At 43.3% G+C, this 22,060-nt stretch overlaps 26 protein-coding genes across 26 annotated transcripts; 13 read left to right on the top strand and 13 right to left on the bottom strand.

Annotated features, from left to right (window-relative positions):
• Positions 1–70: 70 nt before the first annotated feature.
• HK407_09g14060 (putative LSM domain-containing protein) lies at positions 71–319 on the top strand (the record flags this gene model as incomplete). The annotated part of the gene is made up of 1 exon (XM_060421368.1): positions 71–319. One exon carries the CDS (start codon positions 71–73, stop codon positions 317–319), a length of 249 nt encoding a protein of 82 aa, XP_060276449.1.
• Positions 320–684: 365 nt separating this feature from the next.
• On the bottom strand, positions 685–1,524 carry HK407_09g14050 (uncharacterized protein; the record flags this gene model as incomplete). Its single annotated transcript, XM_060421367.1, has 1 exon — positions 685–1,524. The coding sequence occupies one exon, from the start codon at positions 1,522–1,524 to the stop codon at positions 685–687; it is 840 nt and encodes a 279-aa protein (XP_060276448.1).
• A 216-nt stretch (positions 1,525–1,740) lies between these two features.
• HK407_09g14040 (putative RNA binding protein) lies at positions 1,741–3,015 on the bottom strand (the record flags this gene model as incomplete). Its single annotated transcript, XM_060421366.1, has 1 exon — positions 1,741–3,015. One exon carries the CDS (start codon positions 3,013–3,015, stop codon positions 1,741–1,743), a length of 1,275 nt encoding a protein of 424 aa, XP_060276447.1.
• Positions 3,016–3,083: 68 nt separating this feature from the next.
• HK407_09g14030 (uncharacterized protein) lies at positions 3,084–3,866 on the top strand (the record flags this gene model as incomplete). Its single annotated transcript, XM_060421365.1, has 1 exon — positions 3,084–3,866. One exon carries the CDS (start codon positions 3,084–3,086, stop codon positions 3,864–3,866), a length of 783 nt encoding a protein of 260 aa, XP_060276446.1.
• An 8-nt stretch (positions 3,867–3,874) lies between these two features.
• HK407_09g14020 (uncharacterized protein) lies at positions 3,875–4,066 on the top strand (the record flags this gene model as incomplete). The annotated part of the gene is made up of 1 exon (XM_060421364.1): positions 3,875–4,066. The coding sequence occupies one exon, from the start codon at positions 3,875–3,877 to the stop codon at positions 4,064–4,066; it is 192 nt and encodes a 63-aa protein (XP_060276445.1).
• A 156-nt stretch (positions 4,067–4,222) lies between these two features.
• HK407_09g14010 (tRNA synthetase class I) lies at positions 4,223–5,665 on the top strand (the record flags this gene model as incomplete). Its single annotated transcript, XM_060421363.1, has 1 exon — positions 4,223–5,665. The coding sequence occupies one exon, from the start codon at positions 4,223–4,225 to the stop codon at positions 5,663–5,665; it is 1,443 nt and encodes a 480-aa protein (XP_060276444.1).
• A 45-nt stretch (positions 5,666–5,710) lies between these two features.
• On the bottom strand, positions 5,711–6,361 carry HK407_09g14000 (uncharacterized protein; the record flags this gene model as incomplete). Its single annotated transcript, XM_060421362.1, has 1 exon — positions 5,711–6,361. One exon carries the CDS (start codon positions 6,359–6,361, stop codon positions 5,711–5,713), a length of 651 nt encoding a protein of 216 aa, XP_060276443.1.
• Positions 6,362–6,484: 123 nt separating this feature from the next.
• HK407_09g13990 (cyclophilinty pepeptidyl-prolylcis-transisomerase/CLD) lies at positions 6,485–7,006 on the bottom strand (the record flags this gene model as incomplete). Its single annotated transcript, XM_060421361.1, has 1 exon — positions 6,485–7,006. One exon carries the CDS (start codon positions 7,004–7,006, stop codon positions 6,485–6,487), a length of 522 nt encoding a protein of 173 aa, XP_060276442.1.
• Positions 7,007–7,090: 84 nt separating this feature from the next.
• On the top strand, positions 7,091–7,615 carry HK407_09g13980 (uncharacterized protein; the record flags this gene model as incomplete). Its single annotated transcript, XM_060421360.1, has 1 exon — positions 7,091–7,615. The coding sequence occupies one exon, from the start codon at positions 7,091–7,093 to the stop codon at positions 7,613–7,615; it is 525 nt and encodes a 174-aa protein (XP_060276441.1).
• A 45-nt stretch (positions 7,616–7,660) lies between these two features.
• HK407_09g13970 (uncharacterized protein) lies at positions 7,661–7,987 on the top strand (the record flags this gene model as incomplete). Its single annotated transcript, XM_060421359.1, has 1 exon — positions 7,661–7,987. One exon carries the CDS (start codon positions 7,661–7,663, stop codon positions 7,985–7,987), a length of 327 nt encoding a protein of 108 aa, XP_060276440.1.
• A 137-nt stretch (positions 7,988–8,124) lies between these two features.
• HK407_09g13960 (putative transcription factor S-II) lies at positions 8,125–8,703 on the bottom strand (the record flags this gene model as incomplete). Its single annotated transcript, XM_060421358.1, has 1 exon — positions 8,125–8,703. The coding sequence occupies one exon, from the start codon at positions 8,701–8,703 to the stop codon at positions 8,125–8,127; it is 579 nt and encodes a 192-aa protein (XP_060276439.1).
• A 90-nt stretch (positions 8,704–8,793) lies between these two features.
• Positions 8,794–9,771, top strand: HK407_09g13950 (uncharacterized protein; the record flags this gene model as incomplete). Its single annotated transcript, XM_060421357.1, has 1 exon — positions 8,794–9,771. One exon carries the CDS (start codon positions 8,794–8,796, stop codon positions 9,769–9,771), a length of 978 nt encoding a protein of 325 aa, XP_060276438.1.
• Positions 9,772–9,888: 117 nt separating this feature from the next.
• HK407_09g13940 (uncharacterized protein) lies at positions 9,889–11,235 on the bottom strand (the record flags this gene model as incomplete). Its single annotated transcript, XM_060421356.1, has 1 exon — positions 9,889–11,235. One exon carries the CDS (start codon positions 11,233–11,235, stop codon positions 9,889–9,891), a length of 1,347 nt encoding a protein of 448 aa, XP_060276437.1.
• A 176-nt stretch (positions 11,236–11,411) lies between these two features.
• HK407_09g13930 (uncharacterized protein) lies at positions 11,412–11,801 on the top strand (the record flags this gene model as incomplete). Its single annotated transcript, XM_060421355.1, has 1 exon — positions 11,412–11,801. One exon carries the CDS (start codon positions 11,412–11,414, stop codon positions 11,799–11,801), a length of 390 nt encoding a protein of 129 aa, XP_060276436.1.
• Positions 11,802–11,982: 181 nt separating this feature from the next.
• Positions 11,983–13,533, bottom strand: HK407_09g13920 (16S rRNA methyltransferase RsmB/F; the record flags this gene model as incomplete). Its single annotated transcript, XM_060421354.1, has 1 exon — positions 11,983–13,533. The coding sequence occupies one exon, from the start codon at positions 13,531–13,533 to the stop codon at positions 11,983–11,985; it is 1,551 nt and encodes a 516-aa protein (XP_060276435.1).
• Positions 13,534–13,595: 62 nt separating this feature from the next.
• Positions 13,596–13,991, top strand: HK407_09g13910 (putative HIT domain-containing protein; the record flags this gene model as incomplete). Its single annotated transcript, XM_060421353.1, has 1 exon — positions 13,596–13,991. One exon carries the CDS (start codon positions 13,596–13,598, stop codon positions 13,989–13,991), a length of 396 nt encoding a protein of 131 aa, XP_060276434.1.
• A 126-nt stretch (positions 13,992–14,117) lies between these two features.
• HK407_09g13900 (putative cleavage stimulation factor subunit 2 protein) lies at positions 14,118–14,759 on the top strand (the record flags this gene model as incomplete). The annotated part of the gene is made up of 1 exon (XM_060421352.1): positions 14,118–14,759. The coding sequence occupies one exon, from the start codon at positions 14,118–14,120 to the stop codon at positions 14,757–14,759; it is 642 nt and encodes a 213-aa protein (XP_060276433.1).
• A 100-nt stretch (positions 14,760–14,859) lies between these two features.
• On the bottom strand, positions 14,860–15,294 carry HK407_09g13890 (ribosomal protein L26; the record flags this gene model as incomplete). Its single annotated transcript, XM_060421351.1, has 1 exon — positions 14,860–15,294. One exon carries the CDS (start codon positions 15,292–15,294, stop codon positions 14,860–14,862), a length of 435 nt encoding a protein of 144 aa, XP_060276432.1.
• Positions 15,295–15,357: 63 nt separating this feature from the next.
• HK407_09g13880 (uncharacterized protein) lies at positions 15,358–16,452 on the bottom strand (the record flags this gene model as incomplete). Its single annotated transcript, XM_060421350.1, has 1 exon — positions 15,358–16,452. One exon carries the CDS (start codon positions 16,450–16,452, stop codon positions 15,358–15,360), a length of 1,095 nt encoding a protein of 364 aa, XP_060276431.1.
• A 60-nt stretch (positions 16,453–16,512) lies between these two features.
• On the bottom strand, positions 16,513–16,995 carry HK407_09g13870 (ribosomal protein S19; the record flags this gene model as incomplete). The annotated part of the gene is made up of 1 exon (XM_060421349.1): positions 16,513–16,995. The coding sequence occupies one exon, from the start codon at positions 16,993–16,995 to the stop codon at positions 16,513–16,515; it is 483 nt and encodes a 160-aa protein (XP_060276430.1).
• A 93-nt stretch (positions 16,996–17,088) lies between these two features.
• On the bottom strand, positions 17,089–18,351 carry HK407_09g13860 (uncharacterized protein; the record flags this gene model as incomplete). Its single annotated transcript, XM_060421348.1, has 1 exon — positions 17,089–18,351. One exon carries the CDS (start codon positions 18,349–18,351, stop codon positions 17,089–17,091), a length of 1,263 nt encoding a protein of 420 aa, XP_060276429.1.
• A 113-nt stretch (positions 18,352–18,464) lies between these two features.
• Positions 18,465–19,403, bottom strand: HK407_09g13850 (uncharacterized protein; the record flags this gene model as incomplete). The annotated part of the gene is made up of 1 exon (XM_060421347.1): positions 18,465–19,403. The coding sequence occupies one exon, from the start codon at positions 19,401–19,403 to the stop codon at positions 18,465–18,467; it is 939 nt and encodes a 312-aa protein (XP_060276428.1).
• Positions 19,404–19,653: 250 nt separating this feature from the next.
• Positions 19,654–19,854, top strand: HK407_09g13840 (putative ATP synthase; the record flags this gene model as incomplete). The annotated part of the gene is made up of 1 exon (XM_060421346.1): positions 19,654–19,854. One exon carries the CDS (start codon positions 19,654–19,656, stop codon positions 19,852–19,854), a length of 201 nt encoding a protein of 66 aa, XP_060276427.1.
• A 104-nt stretch (positions 19,855–19,958) lies between these two features.
• Positions 19,959–20,303, bottom strand: HK407_09g13830 (putative RNA polymerase Rpb6; the record flags this gene model as incomplete). Its single annotated transcript, XM_060421345.1, has 1 exon — positions 19,959–20,303. The coding sequence occupies one exon, from the start codon at positions 20,301–20,303 to the stop codon at positions 19,959–19,961; it is 345 nt and encodes a 114-aa protein (XP_060276426.1).
• A 61-nt stretch (positions 20,304–20,364) lies between these two features.
• Positions 20,365–21,261, top strand: HK407_09g13820 (uncharacterized protein; the record flags this gene model as incomplete). The annotated part of the gene is made up of 1 exon (XM_060421344.1): positions 20,365–21,261. The coding sequence occupies one exon, from the start codon at positions 20,365–20,367 to the stop codon at positions 21,259–21,261; it is 897 nt and encodes a 298-aa protein (XP_060276425.1).
• Positions 21,262–21,382: 121 nt separating this feature from the next.
• HK407_09g13810 (putative GlcNAc-PIde-N-acetylase) lies at positions 21,383–22,045 on the top strand (the record flags this gene model as incomplete). Its single annotated transcript, XM_060421343.1, has 1 exon — positions 21,383–22,045. One exon carries the CDS (start codon positions 21,383–21,385, stop codon positions 22,043–22,045), a length of 663 nt encoding a protein of 220 aa, XP_060276424.1.
• Positions 22,046–22,060: the final 15 nt, after the last annotated feature.

The following is a 22,060-nucleotide window of genomic DNA, read 5'->3' as shown; positions in this document are numbered from 1 at the left end:
TGCATCATTTGAATAAAAGTTAGCATTTGATTTTGTAAAATATAAACCAGTGCATCATTTGTCCTTCAGAATGAAGCCTGGAATATCAAGTTATCTACTACATCGAGTAAATGTCACAATGAAGGACAGTAGGCAGATCGAGGGCACGATGCTATCTGTCGATACAGACATGAATGTGGTTCTTGAAGACAGCGAGGAGTTCAGATGCATCAAGAAGCAACCCGAACAGCAAAGGCGAACACTAGGGTTGGTGGTCCTAAGAGGAGAATTCATAGTCGACGTGCAGATTATAAGCAAGCCTGCAATCCAAAACACATAGATTTCTTATAGAATAGAATAATAAAGTGATAATCGCATTTAATTGATCTTATATTGTATAAGTATCAGCTATATTCTTTAATCATCAACTATGATGCCAATTCAATTATTTAGTGTGAATTTGCTGTTCTTCCACACAAGAAATGCTTTGCCATCATAAACTATTCTGCTCCGGAGTTCCTAATCCCATTGATGTTGGATATTTAGAAACAGAAAAGACGGTAGTTAATCAGAGAGTGCTCATCCACTCACTGCTTTTGCTTGCTGCATAAGCTCCCCGGTTTGCAGCGCTGTTGGTATTTTTATGTCGATAATGTTCCAACAACTCCGTCATAATAATGCACAGGCAAGAATGAAATAAATTACCTAAATAAATTCCCAAGCGTTTTGTTGATTCAAGCAATAAGCATTCTTTATAATTATCAAGCTGCTAATAAACAGCACAATCGCTGTAATAGTTATTATCCAGTTTAGCATATTCTTGGGCTTTGTCATCGTCCTCAGATCAAATGTAAACATGTTTATAAATGCCATAGCTATTCCAGCCGCTGCATATCCATAAGACACATTTCTATTATCAATCTTCGACATCATATTAAGAATAACCGTTGCCAACATTATTAAAGCTCCTACTCCTATACTTATACTCCTGACAAGATTGCTCGTGTAGCTCAGGTCTCCATTAAATATCGCCTTCACACATACATAGAATATGTACGACAGCACTAATCCAGATGTTTTTCCAAGCCCTCCTGTATTTATTTCCTGGGGTTGGAATGGTAGGCTTTGGATTGTGGACAAGACAAATCGTCTCGAAAGCACCAGCATCGCAACCAGCATCAATCCAACGAATACTACGCTCGGATTCGTCTTGATATTCCGTATAGAGTAGCTTATCTCCTTTCTTCGCATCGCCATAGATCCACATACACTCAATAAAAATGACCCTGCTGCAACCCACTTGTCAATATACGAATTTACCTTATTAAATACATTGGGGGTTTTCCATATTCCAGACATCGTTGTTAGTAGAACAAGCGATACATATGTTATAAACAAAACCGATGTAACTATCTCAAGCCAGTTGATTGCATAATTCTTATAGTTAACTATTCCAAACACACCACCATCATACTCGATCTCCGTATCATTAATCTCATCCTTATCAATAATATTAATTTCAATGTCTTCGATAAACGCTGGCATCTTCAAGTAAAGGGCGCTTCATTTATTCTTAAATATTATAACTACTTAATTAACCATATCCATCCACTAAAGCTGCTGCTCATCATTATACATTTCAGGTAAATCAGGTAGCAATTTAATTATAGACGTATCTCTTGAATGCATACCAAATAATCCAAATGAATATATGGCCAGCATCCAATCAGGCAGGCACAGACTCCTTGCTGCACATTCTTGTTATACCTTGGCTCTCTCAAGAACAAGTCGTCTCCCATACAAATGCGTACTGCTACCAAAATATTCAATAGCACCAGAAACATCCTCAGGCGTTTCCATCGTTACAAAGCAGAATCCTCTACTCGATCCCTCTCGTTTTATTGGAATCCGGACATCCTTGACATGAAACTCACTAAATATCTTCCGTATATCCTCCTTTGTTGCTTGGAACGGAACATTCCTTATTAACAGCTTGTTTCCAAGCTTATGCTTGCTCCTCAGATCACTTGTGTCTTTACTTGCTGCTGCATTGCTTTCCTGCTCATCTTTGCATCCATCTACACACTTCTCGGGTACTCCACAGATGGGTGCGTATTCACAGTAGACAACTGCCTCCTTGATCCTTCTCAAGCTCAGCTTTCTATAGCACCGTAGTGCATCATCCTCCTCGCTAAACTTCAAAAGCGCTAGGCATTTCGATGGCGAAATACAAACCCTACATCCCTCGCTTATATATTCCAAGCACTTCATCAGCTCAGCACAGCGGACAACCAGTGTCTTCTTGTCTATGGCTCCAGTAAGCGCATTCAAGAATATCCCGTTGCTTTCAAGAAACTCCTTTGTCTGCTGGACCAGATGTGTCTCAATCCGTGCCATCCTTGCTCCAAGATCCTTGTCATCTACATCAACAACATCTCTGACTCCAATGCGTTCGTTTTCGCAGATTTTCTTGACTACTTGTTCAAAGCTAAAGAAAAGCATGTTGTAATGCTCTTGCGTACCATTACTCTTGGATTCTCTCCATGGCGACACTTTTGCATTCATTCCTCCAACAAACCTCATCTTCCTGTATGCTTCTACTGCTGAATATCCGCTGGAAAATACAACACATGCACTTCGTCCTATTTTTCTTTCGGTTATTGTGACTCGTTCTACTTCACCATACGCCTCGGCCTCTTTGCGTACGAAGTCCTCGCCAACATCTGCCGGAACATTCTTGACAAATATGCTTCTGGAATACTTGATCTTCCTTGTGTCTGATTCACACTCTCTCACCTCGTCCTCCTTTGCAGCCTCACATCGTATTCTCTGCTTGTTGAAAAACGATCCGTCGTGGTGGCGTATTGCATCCATGCCGGCACTCTCGTCGAGATATCCAACGAAGCATGTTCCTTTGCACTTGTTGCTGCTGTCCATCACCATGAACACGTCGCTGATCCTCCCATGCTTTGAGAATGCTCTTTCAACATCATCTTTCGTTGTGCACTGCGGCAGATTCTTTATGATTATCCTCATCGAGTCGATGGAGTACGATTCTTGTAAATTGTTGCGTGGATCATTTTTGTACTGTGCGATCCTCAGCCATGGATGACGCAGAGTCTTCAGATATAGTGTTGGGCGTGGCAATGGATGAAGATAGCAGCGACGTGGCGCTTGTGAACACCGCAAAGCATTCTGCACGCCGAAGTTCTGCACGAAGGACATCCATGGCATTGGCAAAGAATGCACAGAATCGTTATAGTGCAGAATCAGACACTCACAAGCCAAAATACAAGCGAGAAAAGCGAAAAGAAAGTCCTGGAGCATTAAGAAAGCCACCACAAACAAGAAAGAAGCTAAAGCCAAATGCAATGCCTGAGACACCGAGCAGCCCAGTTGCTGTAGGCCATGCGCTTGAGACCGAAGGCCAGGTGAAAGTCAAAGTAGTCGATTTGAATGGCGAAAGAGTGGTTTACCTGGAACGCACAGACACACTGGATAAGATTTACCGAATGTATTGCAAAAAAGACCCAAATGTAAGGATGAAGCATAAGTCGATCCCTGTCTCAAGACATCTAACACTCGATGAGATCAACTTTGACGAGAACCACTGCATCAGCATACACGGTCTGAATGGCGTTGCCAAGGAGCCTGATGAAATACATGTAAGGGTGAATCTCAGCACGGAAAACACCATTGAGATGGATGTTGGGAAAGGCCTGAGGGTTGATGAGGTGCTAGCAATTGCAGCCAAGGACAGCCATGCAGGAAATATACTTGTGAGAAACGGCGAGGTGCTGCCGATGGAGATGCTCATTGGGAGTGTGGTGGATTCTGGAGATGTGCTTGATGTTGTGAGTATGAGCGATCTTGAGTACTTGATATAGGCCTGTGCATGGCCTCACTGGGCTGTATATTTTGGATGACAGCAGGGGTTGAGATGTTGAATGTGGAAGGGAATGCAGACAAGAAATGTTTTCGAGTGTTTTGCGTAAAGGAGAAGGAGGAAATTGCGAAGATCATAAGGCAGGAAGTTGATGAGGAGGCTACGCGGGGTGCCTTGAACTTGATGGGGATGTATAAGTGATTGTAAGCATGCGTGAACGATCATAGATGCTGTGTCATGTGAATCGAATAAAAGCGAAGAAGCTCGAGAGAATTCTGAATTCCGAAGGAGGCAGTGCAAATGCATAAAAGGATTAATTAAAATATTGATATTAATGTAGAAAGATCTGGGATGTGAATGGAAGGACGTTTGAGGCTTTACAACTCTATTACGAAGACAATGGAGGACTTTGTGCCAGGGAAGGATGGGGAAGTGAAGATGTACATATGCGGTCCGACGGTGTATGACTCGCCGCATATAGGGCATGCAAGGACATATGTGATGTTTGATGTGATTAGGCGAGTGCTGAGGGACTATATGAGGTACAATGTGGAGTTTGTGATGAACATCACGGATATTGATGACAAAATCATCAACAGGGCGAGAAGTCTAGGCGTACCGATTGGGGAGATTACGAAGAAGTATACCGAGGAGTTTTTTGATGACATGAAGACATTGAATGTTGAGTATCCGCTTGTTGTGACATATGTAACAGCATATGTTGAGAAGATTGTGAGGTTTATTGAGGATCTTGAGCAAAACGGATATGCATATGAAAGTAACCGGAGTGTGTACTTTGATTTGGCGAAGTACAAGGAGAAGCATGAGTACCCGGTGATGAGGAACTCTGAAGGAATCAACTCTGAGGGGGATGATAACAGCGATAAAAGGAATGCATGCGACTTTGCTCTGTGGAAGAGGGCGAAGGAGAATGAGCTAGCATATGAATCGAGGTGGGGAGAGGGAAGGCCTGGATGGCACATTGAATGCAGTGTGATGTCGAGCGATGTGCTTGGAGATAGCCTTGACATACACGCGGGAGGGATTGATCTTGGGTTTCCACATCATGAGAATGAAATAGCGCAATGCCAGGGGTATTTTATGAAGAAGCCGTGGACAAGGTGTTTTTTACACACTGGGCACCTGAATATCAACGGAATGAAGATGTCGAAGTCTCTCAAGAACTTTACGACGATTAAGGAGATGCTGGCAAGGGCAAGTGCACGGCAACTTAGGATAATGTTTCTGCATTATCATTGGAACAAGGACATGAACTATGAAGAGGAGCAGTTGAGGTTTGCAGAAAGTGTTGATAAGAAGATCTCGAACTTCATGTCGGTCACAGAAAGCGTTGGAAAAGGTCTGTGGCTGGCTACTGAGCTGAATGAAGCAGGAAGAGAAACTATTGCAGAGCTGAGGAGCACACAGAGAGCAGTGCATGCTGCAATACTAGACAACATTGACACTCCGACAGTGATGAGGAGGATCATGGAGATAATTAACTTTACAAACACTAGGATGTGGGACGCGCCTGCAAGCGTCATTATATCTGTCAGGAAGTATGTTCGCGGTATTTTGGATGTGCTTGGGCTCTGTGAGGAGCAGATTGAAACCTCTGCCAACGAGGATTTAATTGCACAGATGATCTGTGAGTTTAGGACAGATGTAAGGCGAATGGCTAGGCAGAAAGAGCATCATTCAAAGTTTCTCGAAAGATGTGATAAGGTCAGAGACGATATAAAGGAGCATGGATATTTGATTGAGGACAAGAATTCCGAATCCATCTTGAGGAGGAAGTAGTTTTTCATATGTTTCTGGAAAATCAGGAGAACAAGTACTAAAGCTTTATTGATTTTTTTGTGTTTTGGGGCCATGCATGAATTCCTCGACGAATCTATTCCTGTCCTTCGCGGACCATATTACTTGTGGAAGGCCAGAGAGCCTGCTGATGGCTTGAATATCCATGCTTTGCTTAAATTTGACATCCACAGAGCTGTTGGATGCAAGGAATCTTAGCATGAACCAAAAGCAACTACCATACAGGTTTACACACTCTCCGTTGTATTTGATTCCACAAACATGATCCACACGGATATTTCTTGAAAACTGCAGAACTGCCCTGTTGTTTGTTCTGCATCCCTCGGGAAACACAACGCATGGCTCGACCACATTCGATGTGAACTTGTTTGAGCTGGCATCAGCATAGCCTGTTTCAGTAACATAGTAAAAGTTTCTTATTCCAGTCAAGTGTCGCAATACATACATGTCAAGAAACGACGACGAATTTGCAGCCAAGATTCGTGGCCTTCCTGCTGCATTCGATCTGATCCTGATAAGATATTTCACGACATCGATGTTTGTAGCAAGCATAACCACCAGTAGCGGTATCTTTAGCATTGCTTTAATGTACTCAAGTATCGAATACGACGCCCTTTTTCGATCGATAAATGGATTTACTCCAGAAAGAGGATCGTTGTATGCAGAATACTTTTCCATCAAGGGTGCAAACATTGAACCAAATACTCTAAGTATACAAAATTGTACATGACTATTACACAATATTCAACATTCACGTTCCATCACATGCTCATAACACTACAGCATCAGATAAAATAGAGTTTAATTGTTTGGAACTTCTCCACATGCAGATATCTGAATCTTGTAGCCATCTTTGACCTTTCCACTCTCCGTACCATACTTTGCAATATTGTGGACAACACTCATTCCCTCAACAACCTTTCCAAAAACAACATGCTTTCCATCAAGCCATGGTGTCTTGGCAAGCGTAATGAAGAATTGCGATCCGTTTGTGTTCTTACCACAGTTTGCCATTGAAAGCAGCCCTTCTCCAGTATGCTTGATTTGGAAGTTCTCATCAGCAAACGTGTTTGTCGGGAATATGCTTCTGCCACCTGTTCCGTCGTGTGCTGTGTAGTCTCCCCCCTGTATCATGAACCCAGGAATAATCCTGTGGAACGTAGACATCAAATACCCACTTCCTTCTGGCCTCTTGCAAAGCTCTCTGAAGTTCTTGGCGGTTTCTGGAACAGTTGCATCATCCAAAGACATAACAATCTTTCCAATAATGTTCTTTGTGCTTCCCTTCACCTCAGACACCTCAAAAAAGACATTTATACTCATTCTGCTTGGGGATGCTGCATCTCATAATTTTATGCGCTGCAAACTTTTCAAATGCATTTGGATCGTCGTCCTCAAAGACGGTGCATGTATGGGCTCTACGACAGGCAGATCAGGCTTTTTGGGCAGCAGACACAGGCCTTGATAGAAAAGGCACATGTGTGCATACTTCAGGCACATTTAGGCCATGATCAGCAAGAACACCGAGACACAGACATCGGAGGAGAAATCCTCAAGAACCTTGCGCTTCTTGGTGTGCCCAGGATATCTGCAAGTAAATGTGTTATTGAGTCGTTCAAAAGAATGTTTCATGGCAGTATCAAAGACATAAACCCAGAAATAGAGATAAATGAAACAGACACGATCGATATACAGCATAGCCACACGCTTATCATATTTATTAATGGCTGGAACGAGTATGAGTCTCAGGGTATTTATGCATGCTCAAAATGCATGTCATTTCACAGCACTCAAAAGCAGCACTCGTGCTCGGAGACATCTACATGCATTTCATTTGCAAACGACTGTCTTCTTGGCGCAATCATTGTCCAAGAGTGGATAAAGAAACTCCAAGGCAAGCCTTATGCTGAGTGCTATAAACTCTGTCTTTAGTAAAATCAACCTGATGTATTAGTATTGCACATGCCCTGTGATCTAATGAATAGAAAGAAGGCAAAGCCGACTGACAGCACACACAAGAAGTACAACGAGAGTGACGTGATAAAGAAGTTCCTTGTTTCAAGCAAGGGAGTTTCATTTCTTGTGGATCATGTCAATAGAAAACGGTTGTACGAAAGCAATCGTGCGAGTGCAGACACCATTATGAAAGACGTGGACAACCTAATTGACTACTATGCTGCCTGGATACACAGTTTTCCTGTAAGAAGATCCATGCAGGCAACACGGTATGAGTTTTTGGAGTATCTGGAGTGCTTCTGTGAACGAGCAGACGTGTGTGGCTTATTCGACTTCCTTTTTGTATGATGGAAGTCAAGCACTAACAAATATTCAACATCCAAGAGAATAAAACTAAAATCAAACCTTTTATTCCGTATCACTCGATCTATAGTGCAATCAAACGGTTGAGCTTATATGACATTTAAATACATCGAATATACATCTCATTCGTCGCATTCTGGACTGAATATCTCCTGAGTCCATTTCTGTACCAGTTGCTTTGCCATGGACCTGACTTCTTTTTCTTCCTTTGGATTGATACTGTAGAAATAAACAATTTTGCCTATTCCACTCTGTAAAAGATGCTCCCTGTGAATCTTCATGTTCCTGAGCGCATCCAGCAGCCTCTTCTTGACTTTTATGTTTGGCATCGATCTGTCTGGAAGCGGCTCCAGCCATCCACGAACCTCGTCTAGAATGCCCTCATCAAGCAAGCTTTCTTGCACTGCCCTGTTCATCAAAGTCTCGGAGACCTCGGCTACATTATTGATTTTCTCGATTGCCGGCTTTCCTTGCGAATTGTTTAGGTTGTCTCTTCTTAGAATCCCCTGCATCCTCTTCTTCAGGAGCTTTGGCATGCTTGATGCATTGCTCGCATCATTCTCCACTGCAGTATACTTCTCATGAAATGCCTCCCCAGAATCATTTATGGCATCTGCCTCCTTTTTGCTATTCTCACTGGAGTGACCATTTATATTACTCATGGGCGCCCCTGGCTCGATTCTGTGGCATTTTCTATCCATGGGATCGGGCATATTGCCTAATTTGTAATTCTGGACAATAAAATATATCATGCGGCTTACCGATAGCATGCAAGAAAATCAAGCGATCATATGAATGAATTTGAAAACAAATTCGAAGATGGTATCAATGGCAACAGCAGCGAAGACAAAGATTACAAAACAAGAATAGTGCGCTTTGTGAAGCAATGCTACTCTAAAACGGTGGAATATGTCTACATGTTGATTGGAACATACATACGCACAGTAAAAGGCGATCAACGCGACGACACTGAATCGGACATGCTGGACACAGAGAATATGAATAATAAGAACGCAGACAGTCATATAAAAATGCTGAATGTGACTGAGTTTTTGATTATATTTGCTGGATGTATTCCTGCAATCTTAGATATGACCTTCCATCAAGGCGTTTTGATAAGCTTGCTATCGACTTGCCTGTATACGCTTTTTGCAATATCAGCAGTTTTGATGTCATGGCCGGAGATATCGAAGATCTACAATGAATTAAAAGAAGAAAAAGCATCGAGCCTGGTTTCGATGAACAATATGCTTTTGGTAGCCGAGATACTCACGGTTTTTGTTTCTATGATAACGTTTGGAAATGCATACTGGAAAAAACAGTCAGACGAAATGATGGAGATCAGGAAGCTTTCGTCAATTATTCTGATGATATGCCTTTCAAGGCTTCCACGGAAACTCATGCAGCTGAAGGATTGTGATTATCCAATCCGCATGATTGCTTGGCCAATTGCTTGTGTGATCGTCTTATTCATATCTAGTGCTATTGCCATGCTGTCAAATAGGTTTGCGCCGGTGTACGCAATGCTTTGCTTTATTATGCCTACAATGGTACTGTTTAATAATGCATTCCAGGACACAGACATTCAAAGCGACGCAAACACCACAAATGAAGTAAACACATACTTCAAACATAATAGGCGCAGCATAATCAACGCAGTTGCAGCAATGCTTGCAATCATAACGATATACGGGTTATACAAGATAAACTCTGACGTTTTTGCCATAACGACGAAAAAATATATCAATCATGACTATGACAATCATTAAAATCTATCAAAGATTAAAAATATTAAGCAAAATAATATTTATTCTTCTACATTCACCATCGCTCTACACGAATGATGCTGATATTCTCTATAACATTCAACCAGTGGCATTCCAGTCTCACTTCTTCTTTGGCAATCTCGACATGTCTTTCTTTATGACTGGGCTTGAGTTGTTAAATGTCAAATCTGCAAAGTATGAAGAATTCTCAGGCATCACAAGACCTCCCGATGCAAGCAATCTCTTCACAGGCGATTTCTTTATAGTAGGCATGCTTGCTCCATCATTTGCCTTAGTTTCTTTAACATTATTGTTTTTTTGCAACACCACCTTTGGCTGGGCCTTCAATGCATCCTTGCTTTTGCACATCCGGGATCGTTTTGCAGCACCTAGACTTCCAGATTTTTTTGCTGGCTGCTTTCTAGTAATTACTCCCACATCTTTCTTTGCACTTGTTACATTTGCATTTAATCCATACACCCCTACTCCACTTATCTGTCTGTCAATACCCAGTTCATCTATATCAGCACATCCTTCATCCAGCATCAGATCATTCCCACTCTCCTCAGCCTCAATAATATCATCAAATACATTACAAATCACATCTCTAGACACCACTGACTTCTGCGCCCCGCTCTCAATCATCCTCTTTTGCATCTCTATCACTTCAGACTTCTGCTTCATGTTTTCCTTCAGTGCGCATATTATCTCATCCTTCTCTTCAAGCGATCTTGTTACACGGCAAAGCGCATCACTGTCTTCCATCAGCTTCAGGTTCTTGCCATTCAGCACCTCGTTTTCATGCCTCACTCGCTTCAACTCTTCTTCAGCCTGCATCTTGCTCTCTTTAATTATCTCGTTTTCTTTCATTCCTGCTGCATGCTTAGCTCGCATCTCATTCATCTCCGCATTCATCTTTTCAATGCTGCTCTTATGCTTGTCACATTCAGTTTGCATATTGCTAAGCATTTCACAAAGCTTGCTTTCTGCTGCCTTAACCACCTCATATATCTCATCCATCCTCTTCATTCCGCTTGTCCACATGGCATTATTCACATTCTCATTGCTCTCATCTTCCTTGATCCTCGTTTCTGTTTCCCTCACAACCTCATTCATCTTATTTATCTCACCCATCAGCCTCAACTCATCAGCTCTCTTCCTCTCCAACGCCTCTTTCAGCTTCTCCATCAGACATCTGTTTCTTTCATCCATCTCCTCAGCCTTCACTCTCATCAGATCTCTTTCATGGCAAAGCCGCCCTATCTCCTCGTTCTGCCTGCCAACTTCCTCCATATGCTCTTCTTTCATGTAGCTCATTGCTCCTTCCAGCTCTGCATATCTTCGCTCCAGCTCCTGATAATCCTCCTCAACCAGCAAAACCTCCATCTTCAACTTCCTTGCAAGAACGCCCATATACTGATGCTCAAGCGTCCTTGTTCTATCAGATATCTGAAAGTACTGATCCATGCTTATATGGGTGCCGAAAATCACACTTTAACTCACCCTCCTCTTCGTCTATCCAGAAACCTGCAAGCCCCACATATGCACCTGCAAATCAACACAAAGATTAAAGTGCATCCATTCCCTCCAGATCCGCACAATCCCGCCAAAAAGAATAAATAAAGAAAAACTCCCACCCTTTGATGGCAAAGTCTGCAAGGCATATCACAGGCAAAGCACCAACAGATGACACACAGGACAAGAAAAAGTCAAAGAAAAAAACATCATCGATGTGCATGGGCATGATGTTCAGATCAGCAATCAAACGTATTTCTCGTGAGGTCAGCCCAGACAACAACATCATGCTGACAAACAACTCGATCCAGGTTCTGTGTGCTATTGCTTACGACTTTGTTGACACAGTGGCCGATCTTGGAGGAGAAATGGCAAGGAAGGTTGGCAAGCAAACTGTCGGCTCCGATGATATCATAAGTGCATTCGAAATCATCCTAAAAGGCGAGCTCAGGAAACTTGCAATCAGGGAAGTGCATACTGCTCTTGCAAAAAGCCAGGTAAAACCTCGTGGAAAATAAATCTGTCTTACTAATCATCAACAATCTAGAACCAAATCCTATATTTATACCATCTCTGTGAAAATGCAGCAATTCATTCAAATCCTCCTGGATCACAGTCAGGCCGCAACAGATGTGCTGTACTGCACACTAGAGTGATACACTGCCTGCTCCAAAACCTCGCCTAATTCAATGCTGTCATTCATGAAACAAGCTCCTTAAGTGCCTTTCTCAGATTGTCGTTCATGAATAGTGTAAATGACATCGTGTTGCCATATCCACAGAGGACAATTCCGATCTCTTGAACCCTGATGACCGAAATGCCCACACATTCAAATCCTAGAGTGTCATTGCTGACAAAAACATCATTCAGCAGCAATCTAAAACAGTCCAAGTGGATCTCACGGCAATCCACAAACTCATGACCAACATAAAAAAGATTCTTCAGGTAAAACTCACAACGATCCAGCCCAGACTTTTCCAGAATTCGGTATCCAGCAGATACAACTTTAAGTTTCGGATTGCTCATAATAATCTTGCTTGCTAAACACGAAACAATACTTAGGCTTCTTTCGCCTCGCTTATACAGCTCTCCCTCCATAGAAATAGAATACTCTCGAAACAACTTGTCTTTGTCATCTTTAGCCATAAATTCAATTCGACAATGCTTTGGCTGCATACATTTTTGCTTTGATGTGCATTCTTCAGGATGAGATGCCTGCGATCGCATCTTTCTTCGTAAGATCGCAATAAAAAATCCTCCAGTATTCTGATCGTGTGGATACAGCCTGATGCATCTCTCCAGACCAAGATCTTCTTCACAAGGCCGATGCCTCGGGTTATTGGAAACGCCCGCTGTTTTCCATGTCCGCAGCCCCTGCCTGAAAACAAGCTGTTTGCCATCAGATTCCATCGGGAAAAGGCAAAGCCTTGTGTCATTTCTAAAATCAACTAGCTCAAACTCGCCCTCCAATAAAATTCTCTGCACTACACATTCGTTTTCAATTGGATTCAACGAGCACGTCGAATATGCCACCAATCCTGCTTCCTTAGCAAGCTCACATCCTCTCTTCAGAATCCTGTATTGCAGCTCAGACAGCCCTACTCCTCTTGAAATCTTCCATTCATCAAACACATTCGGGTTCTTACGGATGGTGCCATCACTTGAGCACACAACATCGCAGAACACACGGTCAAATTCCACTTGGCCATCCATATACACCTTGGGAAACACAGATGCATCATGCTTCGTTACAATAAGCGATCTATTCGGCTTCTTGGATGTCTCGCTCACAAGCACATTCAGCCTTTTTGCATTCACATCATTTGCTATCACTAACCCATCAGTGACTATCTCAAGAGCCTGCTTGGCCTTTGATCCAGGTGCTGCACACATGTCAATCACTTTTGAGTCATTCTTGAGATCCATTAGCATGACAGGAATCATACTGACAATCTCCTGCCGCTGTATAAGCCCTATGGCTGTTTGCTTTACAAGAAACTCCACAAATCTTTGGTAATCACTCGATGGATCCTTGGTCTTGCAGAACTCATACACATCATTCAAGTACTGTATTTTATTCACAAACGGATACTGCTCAATCCTTTGAACTATCCGATCATGCATTGGGCCCTTTGTAACACGGAACGAGTACGGAAGGCCTGTCCTGGTTGATGCACTCAGCTTCTCAAAGTCATCCTCCGCCAATCCCAACGTTTCTCTGTAGTACTCCATGTATTCTGCCTCTGTCATTTAGCTGGGTGTTTTTGCTAGTATAAAACATTCTTGCTAATGTAATGTAACACCGCGCCCTCATGAAAGGTTGCATATTCTGCACGCTGTATGAAAAGAAAATAAACATAATATACGAAACAGAAGGTGCATTTGCACTTTTGGACAGAAACCCGCTCTCCACAGGGCACTTCATGGTCATTCCAAAGACACACCATCCGTCTTTTGATCAGTATGAATTGAAGGATCTAGAAGACGTGCTTCCGATGATAAAGCATCTTATTGAGCGGCTTGGAATCAAGAAATACAACATCTTGCAGAACAATGGGAATCACCAAGGAGTGTTCCACGTACACTTCCATGTGATTCCGTATGTTTCTGATAATGAACGTCTGAGGATTGACTGGGAAACCATGGAAGTTAATGATGACGATTACTCAGCACTGGTTGAGCAGGCACGCTCAAAGGCTTCTGATTAGACATGCAATATATCGATGTATGCAGTGCCTGAATATATTTGTTATTTGTTCTCCTGCATTGCACGGGCAAGCAGATGGTTTATGCTTTGTATTGCTGAGGTTTTGTAAACCAAATTGGCAATACCCATGAAGAATGGATGCAGTATTTTTGTTGGAAACATCGACTTTGAGATTCCAGAGGAGCGGATAATTGAAGAGCTTGGGTCTGTTGGTAAGGTTGTCAGCTTTAGGATGGTTTACGATAAGGCAACAGGTAAGTCGCGTGGGTTTGGATTTTGTGAGTACGAATCGCCACTGATAGTTGAGAAGGCACTCCAGAATCTCAAGATATCGTTCAATGGGAGGCCGGTGAAGATCAACTATGCAGAGAACGATATGCCTATGAAGTCGAAGGAGCCAGAAAGCCAGGTTCCAGAGATCGACAACCTGATCAGCGTGCTTGATTGCATGGACAAAGACAATCTGAAAGAGGTTCTTTTATACCTCAGGAAGCTAGCGCTTGACCAGCCGTCTTACTTAAGGGAGCTGCTCAATAAAAACACAAGCCTTGTGTATGCAATTATTCATGCTGCATTGAAGCTGAAGTTGGTTAACCAGGAGGCAGTCGATGAACTGCTGAAGGAGTCGTTTGATCTCAGCAAGCAGAAAATGCAGGTCCTTGATAGAATATGCTCGATCCCTGACGAAGACCTGTGCTTTTTCCCAGACGATGCCAGGAATAAAATCAGAAGGGTAAGAGGAATGATTCTCAAAACTAGAGAGAGATAGCTCAACTGCAAAGCATACACACTACTCGATCATGTATGCCACCATTTATCTCATGGCATCAAGATCATAAATAAACATGTTTGACTCAAGAAAAGATTTATTATTTTTGAGCAATCATCTCCTCTTGCTTTCGTCTGAGTATTTCGATGTTATACTCCCTTGATGACTTCTTCTTCTCAAGTTGCTCCTTCCTTCCATTGCCAAGGAAAAGCTCGTTTATCGTCAGCTTTGATGGATATATGGGCACCATTGCATTCTCTCCGTTGCTCTTCGTCACAAAACACCCCTCAACATACACTTTATACTCGCTGAGCTTGATCTGCTTGATGGGCCCTGTCTTTCCATCAAACTTGCCTCCTTTAACGGTTACCACATCCTCAGTCTCCAGAGGAATCGTCCGGAACCCGTACTTCGCCCTCAGCTCCTTAGACAGGCGTGCTGAACACCTCCTCCTTCGCTCCTCATCAGAGGCCGTGTAATGTGCCTTCCTTTGCTTCCTCCTACTGCATGTAACTTTCCTCTTGAAACTTCCCATCCAGGGATAAAAAATTTTAGAATATATCATATCCACATGCCACATCCTTTACCATACGCACTATCACACCTTCATCCTCAGCACATCAACTGCCTTTCTATAGCATATAAGAATCCTCTTTCCATCGGAAACCAATGCCTTCATTGGCGAAACACGGATCGTGTTGAATGGGAACCCATCAAAACATTTCAGGTCCGGAAGAACAATCTTCAACGAGTTTGAGTAGTCCGATCCATACAGGATGTATCCGTTGTGCTCAACACACCCTGTAATCTCGTCCTTCATATTCATGGCCTCATTTAGCAGATTCATGTGCCGGTCAAAGATCTTGATGCCCAGGCTCATTCCAATCACAACCTTGCCATTCACAAAATATACAGATTTGAAGTCAAACTTGTCGTCAAAGCTCACCTTGTTGATGGGATGTAAGCCCCGTGTCATCACAATAATATCTCCATTGAAGCCCAAGCAGTACACTGCATCCGAAGAAACCGCAATGTCCCGGAATCGTCCATCAAACTCTTGCACAACCCCGTAGCTACTGTTCAGTAATACAATCTGCTCCCCAACAACATAGATTCCATTCTCAACACTGACCATTTTCCTTATGCATTCCGTCGTCCTGACCTTGATATCCTTGACCTCGCCTGTAAATGCAACCTCTTTGAATCCTCCGTATTTCAGTGATGAAAACAGCATGCCTCCTTCAACAAAAACAAAGTCAGATGCTCCAAACATCTCAATCCTGAGAACCTTGCATACCTCAAGATCCTTCAGAATGTATATGCTGTTGTATGCATCTACAAGCACCAGGTAATCTCCATGTGCCTTTGCAAGCTTGATTCTGCATTGGCAGCTGAACACATGCCGCTCATACCCAAACTTCAGTTTCTTCTTCTGAACCTCTATCTGTTTCCTTGCTTTCTTCGTGCCAATCCAGCTTGCTGTTCTGTGGTAATTCCTGCGAAGCTTCTCATCGTCATCGCTGTCCTCCCATGCACAGGCTTCGTGCTCATCGCTCGATTCAGACACACTTTCTGCAAAATACTCCTTCTCATACTCCAATATATCAGACGAAAGCGACTCCTGCACGTCCGAAGACGAGTACTCATACGACATCTCTAACCCCTCATCCTCTTCCTCCGTCCTTACCGCCATAGGGATAAAATTATCCACTCGTTTCCCTTCGCATCACAACTCAATAAAATCAGAAATCGTTTATTTCAACGGAACAAACTTCGAAGACGAGCTTGCTCCGATCCCCGGCCTTCCATGCTTCGGTGTAACTCGTGTTGGCGCAAAATCAGACAGCACATATCCCACCATCTCAGGTTTGATCTCCAACGGCATAAATCCATTTCCAACATGAACCCCAACAAGTGCGCCAATCATCGATGGCCAAATAATCGCAGACCTCTCATATGTACGCACCATCTCGGGCTTATCAAGATTGTTCACACATGCTGCTTTTGTCGCTGCACACTCCTTGATCAGCTGCACCTCCCGCTCAGAAAGCCCTCGCCTTATCTTTCTCCTCAGCTTCGAAGGGAAAAGCTTGGCAACCTCGCTGAATGCCATAGTCTCAAGCTCCTCAATAGGCACCCCCCTGTAGGTATACCTCCTAAACGTCCTCTTCTTCTTCAGTAAATCACTTGCATCGTTTACATCCTGATTCTTCGACTCATTATTGATCTCAGCCATTTCAAGGGCAATTTTTTACTTCGATTTACATCCACTGCTTCCTGCTATTAAACCTGCATGCCCATCATCCATTCACCAATAAAAACAACTGCTTTATTCATCAACAACAACAAACTTGTCAACCTCAAATATCTTCTTCACATCAATCTCATCCACCTCTTCACCATCCATCATTACCCTGTCAACACTCAGCTTTGTAGAAACAAAGTCTGCCGTAAAATACACATCCAATGGGAAAACAGCCGATGGATCCGTGCATGTGCAGCTAAACTCCAGGCTATCTGACCCTCCCTTCTCAACAGTGCCGATCTCCCACTCAATGTGCATCTCCTCCTCCCTTGCATCTCCGTTCAGCACAACATTCGATATCCGCGCCTTCGGGAAAAACACCCTTAAGTTCTCCACACTCATCTCAGCCGTATACTCAAGCATTATCTGGTACACGTTCAGGCTTGTCTCGCATGGCCAAAAAGTAAACGTAATCGGTGTCTCCTCAACATCGCTACTCTTCCACTTCACAAGCGCAACATTCTTATCAACCGGAAACCCCTTCTCACACTTAATCACTCCTGACACAGTCACAGACTTGTCAATGTTCGGGCTGAACTTCATTCCCTTTGCATGATTCCTCAGAACTATCTCTATATCCTTGTACTTCTCGTCCTTGATCATAAGAGTCATGTCACCTTGTACCTCCCTGCTCTTGACATTGTTTTCTTTATCTATCTCCATCCTCAGCTTCTCCTTCAACACAATAAGAACAGGGTCTGTAGATGTAACCAACTCCTTCCTTCTTTCTTTGACCGGATCACTGCTCATCTTTGACATGCTTTTCAGCTGCTGTATGCTTTCGTTCCTCATCTCAATCTCAAGATTCCGTACTCTCTCCAGCTCCCTGTCAATCTCACTCACCGGCTTCCTCTGGAATTCTTTGTGCTTCTGCATAACCTCCTTCCGTTTGTTATGCATCATCATGTCGTGTATCTTCTCCTCTTGGCTATCCATGCCCTTTACCAGGCTCAGGTTCGTATCAAACACTACCTGCCCATATAATATGTTGTCCATTGCAACTAACACATCAAACATATCCTTTCCTCCGTTCTTCTGCAAGATGTCCAGCAGTGCATATGCTTTCATCTCACTGTATCCCATGCTAACTACCACCACATACCACACAGAATCAACTACGCTGTACACATACTTATAGAATCCCTTCGCAACCACACTCCCCTTCATATCTCCAGAACTCACAAAGTCAAGTATAAAATGCTCAATCTTGCTCACTGCCATCCTGCATGCCATCCTGCACACCACCTCCTTTGTTTGCATGTCCGTGGCAAACATTCCAACAATCATTCTAGGGTTCTGCTCCGCCACTTATATACACATCTTCTTGCAAATCACAACATTCGCAAGCGTTATCCCCTTTGCACATCGCTCACTCAAAAAGTCATGCCTTCAAAATTTTATTATTCTGTGCCCACAAACTCAAAGCACACTCTCCCTTCTCCCTCTCTCCAAAACAAAATCCTGTTTCTACGGAACTCCTCCAGAAACCTGTTCCCTGCCTCAAGGCACTTCACATCCTCGTCGTCTCCACTAATTCCATACTCCATACAGATACACTCCAGCATCTCGTCTCCAGAGTCAAATCCACAGATCTTGTAATGACGAGCAACCTCATTCCTGTCGATCTGCTCAGCAATCATGTTTATGTACTTTCTAAACGGAATACTCTCCAGGCTGTGGCATCCTCGAAGAACACTCAGCATGCATGCCTCCTTCGGTGGAACACTCACCGTCATTGCCACATTCATCGCCATCCCACTATTCACGCATATCTTCTGAATAGCAAAACTCTTTCCACACTTACTGTTTCCAAATACTCCAACCCTCATTCCGTCTTCAACCCAGTCATTCTCCTCAGGCGTTCTTACTATCGCTTCACTCACCTTCTTGCACAAATCACCCTTCAAGCACTCAACAACACTATTCGGAACATATTCAGTAAAGTTCAACACAATCACCAGCTTCCTTCCCCCCTCAACAATCATCTGCTCAACATCCATTCTTCTGCTTGACTCTGCATCCCTGGCATCAATAACTTCAATAATCGTCTCGCACTTGCTAATCATCCTCTCAAGCACTTTTACATATTCAGCTACCTTCACCACATTCCTCATGCTTTCTTCATACTCAGCTTTTCTTATCCTCGATTGCCGTTTTATTTCCTGAAGCTGCATTATCTCCTCATCGGTCCTCATCACAGACACAGGAATCTTCTCTACCTTCGCCATCATCTTCTTATTCAATCTTGTTTTCTTAATCTGATCAACCTTCAGCTTCTTCAGAATGCTCTTCCTCTTCCTGGTTGTTAGCCTCCTGCTTTGCTTCTTCTTCATTCCCATACCTCTGGGGGCATTTCCAGCAAATTTAACTCGTTCTCCATCTCCATTCAAAATCGCTTGATATTTAATATCCACGCATTCCGCAGCGCCATCACCATATTTGCAATAAGCCACACTGCTACCCTCTCAGCTACATCCATACTTGTGAGCTATTGCATCCTATCAACATTTCCTTCGTAAAATCATCGAGCTTTATGCCTGGCTAAGCTATTTCTGCAAAACATTTATTATTCTCGGTTCCACCCTTGGCATGATATATGATGCATGGATTCTGCTTGGATCGCTTGTCTTCGTCTTGCTGCTTTCGGCCATCATCATGGCCTTGACAAAGGGAAAAGCCGTCAACAACAAACATGAAATACGAATAGGAGTGATAGGCGCCTTGATGTTCGGATGGATTGCATGGGCCTGTGTGTACATGTCACAGATAAAGCCATTTGTCAACCCATAGCATACAAGAACCACATAAGCGAATCGTCTTCATAGATCCAACACCCAACTGCTGTAAACATTAAACTACCTTTCCACAACTCCTCGCATGCCACTGAGCTAACTCTATTGGAAATCCACCCCAGGCATCAAAAGCTCATCAATCGCCCAATCCTCAAAACTGCCATCGGGAAGCCTTCTGCGGATAATGAACGGAATCTTCTTCTCATTCAGCTCCAGCCCTGCAATCTTCAGCGGATTCGATTCGTTTCCTATGTCCACGAACGGAGGAGCGCCTGCACTCAGCTGAGACGCACGAACACCGAGCACATGTGCCTTTTCATACTTTGTCATTCTCGGTAGCGTCCTCCTTTCTGTATTATCAACCTTTACTTCAGAGACCATCTTCTCAACGACCTCCACATTGTTGTCTGATGACTCTTCTATCGAGGATGCATCTCCACTATCCATTTTCACGAGGGGATTCGTACAGATTAAAAACAGCGCAAAATCATGGCCTGACGCTCTGCCAATGAAGTTTGCAAATATAGAAATGGTGAGGGATCTTGGATACACAGCAGCATCGTTTGACATGGCTGTTTCTGAGGATGGAAAATGCCTGGTGTCGATAGGTAGCTACAAGCCGTCAGTCAAGATATATGATCTGGTCAATTTATCGCTGAAGGTCGAGCGTCATTTGGAGGCGGAGCCTTTGAGGGTGATTCCGCTGGCACAGGATGCATCCAAGATCTGTGTTCTGAAAAGAGACCGATCACTAGAGCTACATGCGAAGTATGGATTCCATGAAAGCATCAAGATGCCTTCTATATGCCTAGATGCGTGCTTTAACAAGTTCAAAGCAGAGGTGATGTGTGCAGGTGTTGGGCCTGATGTATACAGATTCAATCTTGAACAGGGGCGGTTTTTGAAGAGTCAGGGCACAACCATCCAGGAAATACTTTGCATATGCATGTGTGAGGCAAATGGATTGATCTGTGTAGGAGGAGACAACAAAATACAGTTTATTGACCAGAGAAGCAAAGAGGTTTTCAGAACGGTAGACTATAGCGAAACTCCATTCAGCATGTGCTTTTCAAGCAGCGGGATGGAACTAGGCGTGGGCACTGAAGAAGGAAGTGTCTACTTGCATGATCTAAGAGCAAGGAAAGAAATATGCAAGGTGAGCCATGAAGGGAGTGTTAGGAAGGTTGGGTTTAATGGCAAGATTCTTGTTAGCATTGGAGGGAAGGCTATGAAGTGCATTGATAGAGCAGGGATGATTGGAGAGTATGCTGGCGACGTGGGTATGAGCTGCTTTGCATGTGCTGGAGGATTTATGTTTATTGGATTTGATAATGGTGAGATCCGTGAAGTGATTTCCGAGGAGTTGGGGGAGATTCCAATGCATTTGAAGATGAATGAGGTGTGATGCGAAGAATTAAATAGCATGGCTGTCTGATTGTCTTACTGAGATTGATTCTGCAAAAGTATGCCCAAATGGATGCCTGAGAATGCGACTTCATGTAAAGAGAGGCGCATGCAATATTCGAATGGCAGCAAGAGCTGCGGGAATAGCAGGATTTCTATTGTTTATTGCTAGAAACATAAGAAGGATGGCTGGGACAAGCCTTCCTGGTGGACGATGCCTGCTATTGATAGCACATCCGGACGATGAGTCGATGTTTTTTGCGCCCACACTGCTGAATCTCAGAAGAAACGTGGATATACTGTGTCTTTCGAATGGAGACAAGTATGGGAAGGGAAAGATCAGAGAAAAAGAGCTCCGCAAGGTTGCTGAGCACACACAGGCCCGCCTGACAATATCATTGCTTTCTGACGGCAGTGACTGGAACAAGACAATGGTTTGCATGTATATTGCCAAGCACTACTTGCTAAGGCCATTTGATGTGCTTATTACATTTGACGAGAAAGGTGTTTCAGGGCATAAGAATCACATATCGTGCTATGAAGGCGCAAGGCTGTTTCTCAGGGCATTCAGAATACAGGGTCTGTTCCTAGAGTCAAAGGGAATACTGAGGAAGTATTGTGTTGATGTATCAGCAGGCAAAATATCATGTGCTGTTCCGTTGATGATGTACATGGAGCCAGTGAAGATGATGCTCATGCATGAATCGCAGATGGTGTGGTATAGATACATATATGTGATTCTTTCGAACTTTATGTCGTACAACGACTTCAGGGAGATTGAGTAGATGGGGAGTGAATGA

The sequence above is a fragment of the Ordospora pajunii genome, assembly GCF_021821965.1.
Source record: "Ordospora pajunii strain FI-F-10 chromosome Unknown Cg_09A, whole genome shotgun sequence".
NCBI classification, from domain to species: domain Eukaryota; kingdom Fungi; phylum Microsporidia; family Ordosporidae; genus Ordospora; species Ordospora pajunii.
This window is presented reverse-complemented; position numbering and strand designations above follow the sequence as displayed.